The 14367-nt window shown below is 45.1% G+C and overlaps 1 protein-coding gene across 2 annotated transcripts in view; it reads left to right on the forward strand.

Moving 5' to 3' along the window:
* The window catches only part of hdac4 (histone deacetylase 4), a 130379-nt gene that overhangs the window by 70374 nt on the left and 45638 nt on the right, over positions 1–14367 (forward strand). For both annotated transcript variants that reach the window (XM_030111416.1, XM_030111417.1), the window contains 5 exons: positions 552–746; positions 838–983; positions 1550–1700; positions 4886–5006; positions 6478–6596. In XM_030111416.1, coding sequence (XP_029967276.1) covers positions 552–746; positions 838–983; positions 1550–1700; positions 4886–5006; positions 6478–6596 — 732 coding nt within the window. The remainder of the gene's footprint in view (positions 1–551; positions 747–837; positions 984–1549; positions 1701–4885; positions 5007–6477; positions 6597–14367) is intronic.

Raw genomic sequence — 14367 nt, forward strand, 5'->3', positions numbered from 1 at the left:
TGAAATTAATCCTACAAAGAATGAAATAATCGAGTGAATTTAACAACAGCAGCTCCATATCGAAAAGAAATGTTAGATAATATTTTGTTCATTTAAGCATACGAACTAAAGCATTCCAAGTAGGTTTAGTTTTTTTTTAGTTTCTATAGTGTCAGAAGGATCGCTGCTCTTCTCAAGTTTACAGGTTTATGTAAACACTATTTGGAGAATCTTCCTACAGGCTTTTTCTCCCACCACTCAGATGATCTTTTGCTTTTTAAAACCTCAGACACATTTTGTGTTTTTGGAGTTTGGCTAATGCTCTTAGCCAGTGTTTACAGATCTAAAACAGACTGATGTCCTCAGTGTGGCGATGTTCGACGAGGCCAGCGTGACTCGTAATTCTGGAACTGTCGCCTTTCCAGCGCCCGGGCCGCTGACGTAACCGGTGTTGGATCGCAGTCGGCACGCTGCTTTCAGTTCTACTGTTGAAGAATATTTTTAAAAAAGCGGAGCTGGAATAATTGCCGCGAATGTTTTCCTCATCAGTTTTCTCTGCTCTCCTCCTCCAGTGGACGTGAGCACAGCAGCGCTGCCCACGCAGGTGCCCCCCACCTCCACAGCCATCCTTCCCATGGACCTGCGCGTCGTGGACCACCCCCACCCCCACCACCACCACCAGCAGCAGCCCGCCTTCGGCCTGGTTCCCCAGCCCCACCCCGCGCCGGCCTCCTCCGCCGCCGAGACGGGACGCGGCCCGGGCATCAGTAAGCGCCATAAAATCGCCGACGGCGAGTTGACGCTGGTCACCGTGATTGTCGCGAGTGACGCCGTCTTCTTGAACCCTTGCCTCCCCAGACCCCCCGGAGCAGCACCTGCAGCAGGAGCTGGTGGCTCTGAAACACAAGCAGCAGCTCCAGAGGCAGCTCCTGATCGCAGAGTTCCAGAGGCAGCACGAACAGCTGTCCCGGCAACATGAGGCCCAGCTGCAGGAACACATCAAGGTGAGCCGGCGGTGGGAGAGGGTAGCAAAGGCCCCCCTCTCCTCCGAGCGGAGGGCGAAGGGGGAGAAGTGGGAGTTCTTCCTCGGATACAGCTGCTGCAGGACTGTGCTCAGCAGAATCGCGCACTGTGAAGGGCAGAAGGAAACAAGTGCATGTGTACATTTATGCGTGTACGGCGCTGTAATTTGATCTGGTGGCAGGATTCTGCTGCTTAGTTATCTCCATGGGAACCTTGGCCCCAGAAAACCTTGTGCGTGCACGCACGCGCGCGCGTGCGTGTATGCATGTGCGCGTGTGAATTTTGTTTGCGGCTCGCTCTGCTGAAAAGCCTCGCTCGGGTGTTGCCGCGACCGCAGAGCAGGCCAACAATGATGATCGGTTTTGGCTGAAAATAACTCCGATGTGCGGCGTCCAATCTGCTCAGATTATTCCTGCGCTCCCGCCGGATGATGTCACCGTTTAGAAAGGCTCACTCCGAAATGACGGATCGCTCGCCGTGACCCTCGGCAGCAGCGGTCCGCACAGCATTCAGACTCCGTCTTCACCTCCGTCCTTCTCTTTTTTAGCACCAACAGGATTTGCTGGCGCTCAAACACCAGCAAGAGCTGCTGGAGCATCACAGGAAGATGGAGCAGCAGCGGCACGAGCAGCAGCTGGAGAAGCAGCAGCGGGAACACAAACTCCAGCAGCTCAAACACAAGGAGAGGGGACAAGAGAGTGAGTAGTAAAGTAGTAGTAGAAAATGAGCAAATGTGGTGAGACCGTAGCCTCAAAATGAGTATAAGTCAACACTTTTTTTCTTTTGCTTTAAATGTATATAGCATCCTCTACTCAAAAAGGAACATTTAACACAATACAACCTCATTAGGAACTAAAAACAGTCCCAAAAATGACAAAACATCCACTGCTGTTTCATTAAAAGGGAACAGAATCAATCAAAACAAAGATTTAGCCAAAAATTAAAACCTTTTTAACAGTTTGAACTTCAGTTGTCAGTCCCCCGGCTCAGCCTCTATAGGCTACCGGGTTTCTTTATCCCCAGTGATAATTTTCTCCCTTGGGTCTCCATTGGAACCATATTTTTTTTTTAACACCCTGCTTTTTCCTGCACTAATGGCATGTCAAGAATCCTGACATGCTGATAGTGAAAATCGAGTGTAACCACACTGAGTAGTTGAGCAGTGCAACAATGTTTTGCCTCTGATCAAAAACACTTTGTCCTGTAGAAACCCTGCAGTTATCCATCCATCCTTCATCCATCTCACCTTTCATGCTGGTTTGTGCAATTCAGATGTTTTAACAAATTTGCACCTAGAAGTTATGGTGGGTGGATTTTCTCCCCCTTCGTCCAGGGAGCTCTAAAAAAAAAAAAAAAAAAAAAAAAATGGAGTTGCCATGTTTGTCAGAAAACATCCTCCGTCTCTTGTTCGCTGTACCTGCGCTGAGACCCTGTCATGGCCGCCACTGCGGGGGTCACAGACACTTGGCCCGCCTCACCTCCTCTGTCTGGGCGCCCGTCGTTACCGCGCAGCTGCCGGAGCAGCCTGACCTCTCGCACTCGCCGCAGGCAGAGTCGGGAGAACACGGCCAAGACCGGGGTCAGAGGAGGAGAGACGGCGTCCCACTGTCGAGTACATCCGACATGGAAATGAGGGCGATCGTTTTCTGTTCCTTTCTTTCTTTGTTGTTGCGTAGTACAGATTTGCTTGATTTATGTCCAAATACTCTTTCCCTTTAAGAGCCAGGTACTCTGGCACTTTGTTTTGTGGTACATTTGCAAACTTGCCAAAAAAAAGGCTTATTTATTTCTTTTTCATTCCAATGTATTGCTCATATCTCATCAATTACTGTGATTAAACCTTTATATCCAATAAAGTGGTTCTCAAGATGCAGTGTAGGATAAGAGAGCACAAGGCAGCCCGAGGTTATGCCTGATTTGATCTTGACAAAAATGTCTTTTTTATTTCATTAAAAACCAGGTGTCACTCAGCTGTGATGATTTGGAAAATGGGAAATTATTTGTTTTCTTAGATCTAAAATAATTGAAAACCACTGCGGTATTACTGATCATTAAGAGTTGATCACACTGGCTGGAATCAACATCGACCGGCTCGTCCAAATTTACTCACTTAAAATGAGCTTTGATATAATCTGCTAGATTTTTAAAAAAAAGACACTTCTGCAATTTCAAACCATTTACTTGTCGACTTCTTGTTGTTTTACACCAGAGAAATAAAAATTGTCATAAAAGAGTCTCGTCAGGAAGACAGTGGCGGCTGTTTTGTTGTTGAAAAGGACCAGACTCTTGAACCAACCTTCCTTGAACAGTGGATGCTGCTCCTTTTTTTTTCCCACTGAATTAAGAACTTGAGCGTCGTAACCTTCAGAATTTGGATCCAGTTTTTGGATCCCAGTGTCGCGCTGATCGTTTTCTTGTCGCGTTTTTGTCAGTTGGTGGTAAAACAAGCGAGATCCGCGTGCGACTGTTATCCTGTAATTCAGATTTCCACATCAGATTATCTCAGGCCGGCTTTGGCTGCAAGACGGGGACACTGACTGTGAATATACAAGCAAACGTGCACAGTGTGTGCCTTATGTAACGAGGAGAAAGTGCTTTATTAGTGTGCTTTATTGAATAATTCCAAGAAAATAGGTCTGTTAATCTCTCAGTCATGGCACCTGTTGGCGGGTGGGATATATTAGACACCACAGAAATATAATTTCTTCAGTGTAGATGTGTTCATAGCTGGAAAACTGTTGACTGCAAGGATTTGAGCGAGTTTGACAAGAGCCAAGGGTCATGAATGGGAGTCTTATTGCTGTGCATGTGTGGTCCCATCCAACCTATGAGCTCCTGTAACTGAAGCTGCTGCAGACGTTGACGCTCGTTCTGCACAGTGCATCATAATTTGGCACATAAACAGCCGCGGCTTCTGAAGCTAATCTAAAAATTGGACGGGTAGTCATAATGTTATGGCTTGAGAACCACTTGAAGTTTTTTTTTTTTTTTTTCTTCTTCTTCTTCTTTTCCCTCCTCAACAATCCAGCACTGGGAAAAGTGAGCCTACAGTCTGACGTCTATGGAAAAGGGATCGGGGTGGTAAACAGAGGAAGCTTTGTTAAGTACGCCTCTAAATTGCATTGAAAGCAGCCTCATAAAAGCCAATTTGCTTCAGTGGCAAAGCGGACATATTAGGATGTCAGCGCTTCCAGCTGCGCTGTGATTTAGACAACATATATTTAGTCTCGTGTCACTTTTGCGCGCTGGATTTATCACTTCGCTTCGGAGCTCGCCACATCACCTGTTAACACTCTCTCTGTCACTTTCTAATGATAAAACACCTCCGCTGTTTGTCTTCGCTTTGGTTGCACAGTCACCTTTGTCGAAGTCCTCGCCCCGCTCCTCGTGTTTTTTTTTGTTTTTTTTTTTCTCCCGGTCTTTCCTTCCTCTCTCTCACTCATCCCCATCTTCCTCCCTGGACAATTTGCTCGTAGCTGTGAGAGGAGGCTGGTAATTGAGCCGAGACCGGGAGCTGAGTGAAACTCCTGATGTGCGTCTTCGAGGCGAATTACGCCGCGGCTGCTGTCGTCTCTGTGGAATTTCAATGAAACTCTGATGCAAGATTGTGCTCCCTGCTTGTCGTGCGAACCCATTATCTGTCAGAGCATGGATGGATACCGTTATAATCTTCATGTTAGTGTCACGGCTGAGGCTGCAGGTACAATAGATCGGAAGCTCTGAGGCGCAATCTCCGAAGAAATGCAATAATGAAAGATGTGTTTATATGGAGGGCAGGAGGCCTGCGGGTGTATGTGAGCGTCGGTGTCTGAGTGGAGTTGTCTGGAAGAAGTGTACTTTCCTTCTTGTTTACTCTTCCTCTGGCCTCCGTGTCTCTCTGTAGGTGCCGTTGCCAGCACAGAGGTAAAGATGCGACTTCAGGAATTTGTCCTCAACAAGAAGAAAGCGCTGGCTCAGCGAAACCTTAACCACTGTCTGCCCAGTGACCCCCGCTACTGGTATGGGTGAGTGTCCCCGCCCGCCGCCGCACAGCCTCCTGAAGGACTGAAGGATGGAAACAGACTTTTTCCTTTGTAATTGCGAGAGTTGCTCCTTTGAGTGTTCACAAATTCTCAAAAAAACAAGTGAGTCTGATTACTGGGGGAGTTTGTGCTGCATGGTATTAACCCTTCATGTGCACATCAGCATTGGTGGTGGTTATTTCTCACACATTTCTCAATAAGAGATCCCCTTACGAACAGCTTTTTCTGTTATATTTTCATGTTTAACCAAGTAATTGTAAGATCTCTCTGTTAAATCTGTTAATATGCTTATAAATACAAGTCCCTCTATACCATCAGTTATATTTCAGCCATGCATATTGCATGATTTCATGTTTTTCATCTCAATTCGTTGAAAGTAATGAAGGTTTTAAAGATGAATGAACCTCTTAACAATTAGTATTTTTAATATCTTTAAAACTCGGAGCGATCGGATATCACCACGTCTTGTTTTTTTGTTTTTTTTTGTTTCCTGAGGTATGAGACGTTGAGTCTTATTATCGCCGAGGATGAATATCAGACATGAAAGCCGGTGATGAGTGACATGAAAGTCCCTCATCATCGCGGCTTTGCAAACATGACGAAACCCCGCTGCGTTACAAACCCCGGTTGTGTGGGCGTCTGTCATTGATGTTTCTTTGTGTGCACATCAGCATTACGCTTTTCTTAGTAAAAACTACAGAGGAAAAGAACAATGAAGCTGAGATGCTTTATTTTTTTTCCCCCCCCTTTCGGCGCAGTGTTTGTTGTTTGTGATTGACAGATGATCTGCTTTGAGGCGTGTGTTTGAAGTGGGCAGGGAGAGAAAAAATGAAGACAACAGTACCTTTCCTGTGCTTTAAATATTTGAAGAGCAGAAGAAAGCGTTCCTGCTGCCGCTGCACACAGTAATAGAACAAGCTAAAGACAGTGCCGGCGTCTTCACATTACCTTCATTGTGCTTTCCTGTTCTACCTGTTGGTGTTCTTCTCTCATCTTCCATATGTCATTTGCCTCCCCCCTCCTTTTTATTTAGTATCGCTCTCCTATTTGCTCCCCTTATCCCTTCATTTTCTAGCCTCCCTCCAGAGAGGAGACCAGACCCGGGCCTCTCCTCAGGTGCAAAAACACAAAAGATGCTCGCAGCTTTTTTGGCTCGGTCTCTACTCTTTATCCACTCCTCGCTTCTCCCTCCATTCCTCCCACATTGTTGTCCTCTGTCTGCGGCGTCTTTTATAGTGTTGACCTTGGAGAGGCGGATAGAAGCTGCCTTTTTCCCTCATGTGTGGGTGTGTGTGTGTGTGTGTGTGTGTGTGTGCGTGCGTGCGTTGGGAACATCAAGTATAGTACTAAACGTTGCCTTATGTATGGAGCTATTCTGACCTGATGTTCTATTTCTTGATAAATGGAGGTATTTAATAATGTTTCTTTTGTTGTCCGTTCTCTCTCCATGTAGAAAAACACAGCACAGCTCTCTGGACCAGAGCTCGCCCCCCCAGACGGCCTTATCGGCGTACAACCACCCGATGCTGGGCACGTACGACTCAAAAGACGACTTCCCCCTCCGCAAAACAGGTAGACAGCGGACGGCTTTGCCACTGTCATATTTTCACCTTCTTTGCCTTTTGAGAGCAGTTCACTAATCTCCCCTCTTTTCTGCTTTAGCAACCGAAAGTAAAATTGGCTTATTAGATTTCAAAGTCGGCGAGGAGTCAGCCAGTGGAGGATTACAAGGAGCACCTAAAATATTCTTTAAAAAAAAAAGATATCAAAGTTATTTCATGAAGTCCTTTGATTCATTCTGATGTTAATGAGGGTGGATGAAAGATAACATGGCCGCTCTAAAGTGGAACATTTGAAAGTTAAACATGAGCTGAAGGAACGTTGGCTTTTCTTAGGTGCTGGTCGAAGCTTTGATTCCCGAACCCCGGGGTCTGAGGCCCCTTTAGGGGAGGGGCTCCGGGGATTTCACGGTCTGCTTTGATGTTGTCAAAATTCTATCTGAACATGTGAAACACGAAAACAAGGCTTAGACCCTTGAAACTTTCAAATGCGAGAGATCGTCTCCTCAAAACCAACAAGTTGATTTGTGGTGCATTGTTCCATCTTTTGACTTAACATTCTGCTTTTACTGAGTTCAGTAATGCCTTAGCGTTCCATTGTTGCTCGGTGGTAAAGCTCCCGCGCCGTGCCTGACCTGGCCTCATGTAAAGACCAACGTTCCTGTGGCTGCAAACATGGGCACAAGTAGTTCCTCTGTTTACACAGCTGCTTCGGTTTAAAATGCTGGCATTGCACTTGGTGTCTCCGCACCTCGTATATAATAGCGCCAGGCGATGTTTTCAATGATTCCAGTCTCGTTTTTTTTTTTTTTTTTTTTTTGCACCTGTTTATATTAGCTTAGCATGAAGCCTAAGTACAAATGGAGCTAGCTATCCTGGCTCCGTCGAGCGCTACCAGGAACAAAACGCTTTTTAAGCTAAAAGACGAAAATTTTTTAATCCCATAAAGTGTTGATGCAGCAATTTAGTTTGAAAATTTTACAGTAAATACGTGAATTGTGGCTGGAGATGCATTTACAATAGATTAAATGGACGTACGATTACTTTCTTTCATAGTTTGTTGGCTGCCTCGGCTGTTTAAATCCATTCACTCAGACATTGATTAACACATTCAGTCGCACCTCCTCGCGGACGTCATCGCTCATTCTGTTCAACAAAACAACTCTCTACCTTTGTGAGGTGTCCTAGAGAAGGCATGTGCAATCACACTTCCTGCGATCTGAATGAAATACACTCCGTCCATCTGTCCACACTGCGGACGGCCAAACTGTGATTATTCACTTAGCGTCAGCAGCTGCTTCGGCCGTATCGCTGGCTGCTTTCACAGCTGGAGGCCAAACTCCGTGTACTCTGCACTCCTGCCCACCTGCCGCGAGCTGGCGGCGGGAAGGATTTTTCCTGGCACAAAACCTCAGACCGCGAGTCTCAACTTTCAGGGACACTCAGATGTAAGACAGGAATTCTTCTCTGGAGAACTGTCCACTGTTTACAAATGCATAGTTTGTACTGACACTAGACTCATGAGTCAGTTACCACGGTACACTTGTTTGGAATAATGCGTTTGTTGGAAGAAGATTTGAAGGCCTTTGTAGTAGTTTCAAGTCATCCCTTGCAGGGCTCGCCCTTTCTGAAGCATGTATAGGTCTGACGATGGGGACCGAAGGGGCAAAACGGACCTAGAACAGTGGATGTTGACCATAATCTGTTTGGGGAGACGTGAATACATTACCAGTGTCCCACCTGCTGGGAAGTGCATAACATGTTTGTCTACGTCCATTTGGAAAATAACATGATTTGGGACCAGAGTTAAAGATTTCATAAGCCACTTAGAATGGCCTTTTAAAATCCAGGAAGCTTTCCCTCCTGGATTCATTTATTTTGCTTCCTGTAATGTTTTCAGTCCCTACAACTCACTGTATCTAGAAAGTCCCCATTAAGAAACACACACAGTTACACCATCGTGTTTTCTTTATTCTTTAACCTTCCATAATCAAGCGCTTTCACGTTAGACTACGTCAATGAATACAAGTTTAATAATTGTAGCCGGTTCCCTAAACTGAACCCTAATGTGGGATTAAAAACCCTGTTATTTCCCAATTTATTGTCCTTACATGAGTCCCAATCAGACACATATGTCAAACAGGAGGCACATTGAGAGAGTGTGGTTCACTGTAGCTTAAACACACCGGTGTGCCTCCAGCTGTTGAGGAACTCCAGCGTCAATACTGTGCAGAAACAGATCAGATTAGACCATCCGACACAGATCTGAGCCCAGTGCAACAGGAAGTGAGTGATGGTGGTCACTGCAGTCTCTGACGACTGAAGCTGTCGTCAATGACGCGTTTTATCCACTCTGGTCATGCATCCATGTGAATTATAAATGTACATTTAAAATTCTTTTGCCGTCAAGTCCAGGCGCACAGTATATAACAACAGGGGATCATTGTCCGAGTCTTAAGGGGCTTTGTGATCGTGGCTCTAAGGACACAGAGGGCCACTTTCAATACTGTGGCAGGAAGTCTGTAAGGCCATCATGACAGAGGAAGACTTGTCAAGCTGACCCTCTAATTCTTCCTCCTGCTTTTCACACACAGACATTCCCATACCACACTTGGCACTGGACCACTGCCGTGCTGCAGATCTGCACAGCACTTCATCGTTCTCACATTGTGGCCGCTGTACATTTTATGCACGCAGAATTCTGTAGGAAGTGGAGGGAATATTTTCCTTATTTTGTGTGTGTGCGCCCATGCGTTTGTAATATCTGACGGCGTGTAACAGACATGGGCAACTGGTGGGATCATTTATGGAAAAAAATGGCCATACAACCAGGGAACGGAGGACTAAAAGTGCCAAAATTAAATAAATACACTACTAAATAATTGTTTAAATGTGTCAATAATTCATCAAAATACCAATCTCACTAATCGTGCTCTTCGTTTACCGTATTCTCCTCATTCTTCGTGTTGTGGTTTGAACAACTAAAGGTTTAGATTTAGATACATTCTTTCTCACTTTTACATTTGTGCATTTGTTTTAATCAACAACACTCCATCAAGTAGATGCAATATCGGGAACAGCGTCGCCCAGTATATCAACACATGCTCACTAGCTCAATCCATTATCTGGGATCGATCTATCTTGACTTGATGTGTACGGTGACCAATCAGGTGTAAGGATTCACCCTGTTGACTTTGATTGTTGATCTTCATCAAATAAATTCATGAAGTAATGCAACACTGGACCATGAAATAATCCATTTAATAGAGAAATAATCATGTGTATTTTATTTGAAATGAATTTATATTTTAATGAATTATTGACATCAATTTCATTGTGGTAGTTTTAGTCCTCCATACCAGGGAGGTCATGTGGCCACATTTTAACCTAACATAAATTGCAATTATTTCTGAAATATTGTATGACCGAATGCAATTTATGGTGGAATTGACCAGTTACAGTTCTGTGTCTGTAGCTCCAATCCTTATTATTGTTAAAATTAATTACAACTTGACTGGTAAAGACATGGAATCTTTTGTGGCCTCCATTATCGAGGTGTCATACCCTGCCATGGAGAGCAATCCAAGTGTTTTTGGTCGTTTTAGACGCAGTAGTTCACCATCCCTGTGGTGTTGTCAGCTAATTAAAATCATTTTGTGAATGAACGGTGCATTGTTGTGAGAACACGGAGCGAACTGAGACGCACAGACTTCTGTTACACTTGAGGGTTTTACTGAACGTGTGGAGATGGGTTTGTATTGTGTTGCTTTGATCTCATTGCAGACGTTTCCCCTAAGACTTCATGAAATAACTCTTGCATCATTTCAGTACGTCTGAAGTGCAGCGCTGCCTGACTTTGCACTCAGTTGGAGAATGTCATTATTTACTCATAGGCCTGGAAGACAGAGAAAATCAGTTATTATCTGCTGGAAAAATTGTTCACTTTTTCATTGTTTTTTCTATCAGTGTTGAGCTGTCACACATAAACAGTCTATATAACAGTGATCTAACCCCCTTTGGCTTCTCAACTCTCACAGCTGCAGTAACAGACCTGAAAGAACCAAAAGGAATATTAGATGAAAATATGATCGTTATTTTGGCTTTAAACCATAAAAACAAAAACGATTTTTAAACCACAGAAGTGCCATGACTTTAAAAACGAGCATCCAGCTCTCCAGACAGATTCTTCCCGGGCTTTAGACTGCCAGAGCAGGGCCGCTTAATTCCACCGACTGTTGGTAAACACTCATTACCTCCTGATATAAAGCTAAAATGAACCGTTAAAAGCCTGGTATTTCCTACGGTTAATGTCAGAGCCTGTTTTGTTGTTTGCAATGCTGATGGAATTTAAATTGGGTGTGCAGGTGCACTCTCTGGTTGCTGTGGTATGTTATAAGTGGCAGTTAAATAGCTGCAATGTAAAAAAGAAAAAAAAAATATCTGATCTTCCACCCACCTTACTCACATACCACTCACTTATTACAGCGAGCGGTAAATGGACGTGATGGATTTTAACATTCTGGTGTCCCCTCCATGAGACGGCCTCATTAGTTGTCCCATCAGAGGGAGAAATCTCAACCTTTTGGTCTTTTCTGCTCCCGCGTCTATTTTAAAAGCACAGCGAAAGGATGGTTAAAAATGTTGATGGGTGTACTTGTCGTTTCGGTAAAGTTTGAACAGCGCTGGAAAAGACGTGTGTTTGTCCACATGTCCATCAGGCTCTCTCCGATCTGTTCGTCTAATGTATCATCCACACATGATGTTTCTCGGAAGCTCTGTTGATGAGCTGCACCGAACGGCCCCTATTGATTCCTATAAATCTCCCATCATCTCCCTCCTGTTCTTGGCAGGACCGCGCGGCTTCCCCCGGCTCGGGACTCCTATCTGTCAAAACAGATGAGCGCCTGATCGATATGTTTTGTAGCAGAGAGCCGAGTTTCCCCGTGAACTCCCCGTTGAAATATTAAACACCACTCATACACGCGTTTAGCCTGAATCTCATGATGGCGATCTCGCAGCAGAGCAGTGGATCGGAGGGAGATTTTCAATGTTTTAAGATATGTAACTCAAAGGGGTTTGTTTATGGAGGAGTTTGAGCGTATAGTGTATGAACTCTGAAATGCATCCAATGTTTGTATTGGGAGCTGGGCCTTAACAGCTAATTTTCCCATCTGTCTTAAAGCCCACAGAAGTAGACTTGCTATAAACTCCCAAAGAAACTCTGAATGTTCGAGAAAAGAGACTTTTTTCGAGTCATTAATGTTGTAGAGCAGATCAATAACGCGAGTTGATTCCAGAGAAACTGGTGAGGTGTAGAATCGGAGGGAGGAGGAGGAGGAGCCGGGTAGAGGTGAAGGAGTGAGAGAGGGCTGCAGCAAACTGCCAGCATCAGCAGTAAAGCCAGTCTGGGCCCTCTGCAGCGAGTGTGTTCGCACGTGTGCGCGCCGGCGTGCTTCTGCCCAGTCGGCATTAACACCCTTCAAAGTCACAGCGTCCTGAGGTGAACAACCTCGGCCGGCGCCCCTCGGACACCCGGCCCGACTTCTCCGTCCCCCTCCGTCTCCGTCTCCATCCTCGTCTCGTCGTTCTCATCTGCCTGGTTCTCTCAGCAGTACACATGTACACAAAGTCTTTTCATGTATCCATTCAGGATCCTGGCACATAATCTTGAACGGCCCTTTCTTTCCCTTTCACTGTCTCCCTGGGCTTTGTCTCTTCCTATATCGTGCGGTTTTTGTCCCTCGTTCTGCTGTCTGTGGGTCTTCACAATGGAAGCTAATGAGGTTTCCTGTGACATCTATTTAAAAAAAAAAAAATATAGAGGATCATCTTTGTTCGGTGGATCTGTGAGAGGCAGCAGATGCGTTAAAAGCAATAATGGGCTCACAGCTAAAGCTCATATAGCTTCATGAAGAGAACCGATTAGCGGTAAATACAAACAAATCCGTTCTTGACCTTCTAAATTGTTTATTTGCAGCCATGAACTGTAAACACAATGCTTATTCTTAAAGGCAAACATGATTATACACGCCGGGTGACAGGCATAGGTTGGAGGCTTCATGTTTCCAGGTTGTTTGTTGGTTCGGTCTTGCCATTATTTTTAATGCTAGGTCTCAGAAAAAGTCCCGAGAGATTGTCTGCCAATTTTTTTCAATTGCAAACTTGAAATGAACAGATTATATTGCTCTGGTCGCATGTCAGGGTCATAGTGACAATACAAAACAAAATATCTAGCCATATTTCAGCAAATCGTGAGGCAGTCTGGCTCGCTCTCACTCTGTGAGAAAACAGCTTTCCACTCAACTTATCCACTGAAAACATGGAAACCTCTCAGTCTGGGTGTGTGTGTATATACATTACATGAGTCTGCAGACTCTAATAGCAGCCAGATACTCAGTGATTGGCAAAGGGATACTCCCCCCGTCCATGTCGGCCACATGCTGAAACAACTGGAGCTCTTTATTCTTTACAGAATGATGGATCCTTTTAAGAGGGGAAATCCGATTTTTCAACTAGTGTTTTACAATAAATCTGACAGTGCTGTGGTTCTCATGATGTTAAAATGTCAAACAATTACAATCCGGCTCACTAAAATGAAGCTTTTATGCTCTGTGCTCCTTCTCTCATCATCGCCGTCTCCTCCAGTCCTACTAATGCATGGCATTTCATCCTGACCCAGCCCGTCCCTCTTAACAAAGACTTCACAAGAGTGCCCTCCACTTATAAGTAGCTCCTTTTTTTTTTTTTTTTTTTTTTTTTTTTTTTAATAATTGAGTTTCAGAAGTTCAGCAGTATTGTTCCCCTTAAAATCGAGAGTGCACTTGAAAAAGTGCTCCGACATTATAGATTCAGGTTATCTCGTCCCCGCTGACCAGGAGGCCTAATGAGAGCTTGCACCTCTTTGAAGTGCATTAAAACTTTGCGCTTTGCCCCGCGTTGATTAGCGTGTCACGGGCCGGGGGGGCGCTCGCGATGACCCAGAATAAGTCTTTTAATGCAGGATAAACCCACGACAGTATTCAAATAGGAATCAGTTGCTTCCGCTCGGCCCCGCCTCCGTCCGCGAGGCTAATGAACATAGCACGGCCTGTCTGATTTGAGTTCATCGGCCGAGCAGAGGGTCAGCAGTTGGTCAGCTGTCCAGCTTTAACTAATTGAACGGAAGGAAGCCAGCGGGAGAGGGAATAGGAGTGTCTGTGTTCAGTGCAGGGCGACAGAGATAGAGACGTGCTGCTTGTCGTCCATTCCGCACGCATGCGGCTCACACTTGGTGCACAGCAAAACCCTGAACAAGAGCATCTGTTTGCAGGAACATAGAAGCAGCAACACATCTGCCAACTGCATGCAAACAAACGTGAAGATTCACACTGCCTTTATTTCTTTTTTTCTTCTTTTTTTTTTTTTGTTTCCTGGTTGAAATTATGTGGAAAACAAGCAAATGTTCATTAGCAGAGCATCGAGGCAGCATCATTAAGCACAGGGTCAAGAAAACTGCCAGTTGGCTGCTCCCCCTGTTGCTGCAGCGCTTCCCACTGTCACACGACGACGGCTAACCTCGGTTTGCCGAATCTGTCGGCCAGCGCATACAGTGTGGCCTATAGGGGCGAGCTCATTAGCGCCGCTACGTGCCAACGAACAAGCTCCCGCTTGTGTGACCCCAGCAATCCAGCACAGCTCCGACTGCCAGGATAGCAGTTTCAAGAGACTCTGTCATTTTTTTTTTTTTTTTTTTTTTAAGCATTTATGAGGCTAATTTGGGCTGCAGCACATTGATATTTCTGAAT

The sequence above is a fragment of the Salarias fasciatus genome, chromosome 16 (assembly GCF_902148845.1).
Source record: "Salarias fasciatus chromosome 16, fSalaFa1.1, whole genome shotgun sequence".
NCBI classification, from domain to species: Eukaryota; Metazoa; Chordata; class Actinopteri; order Blenniiformes; family Blenniidae; genus Salarias; species Salarias fasciatus.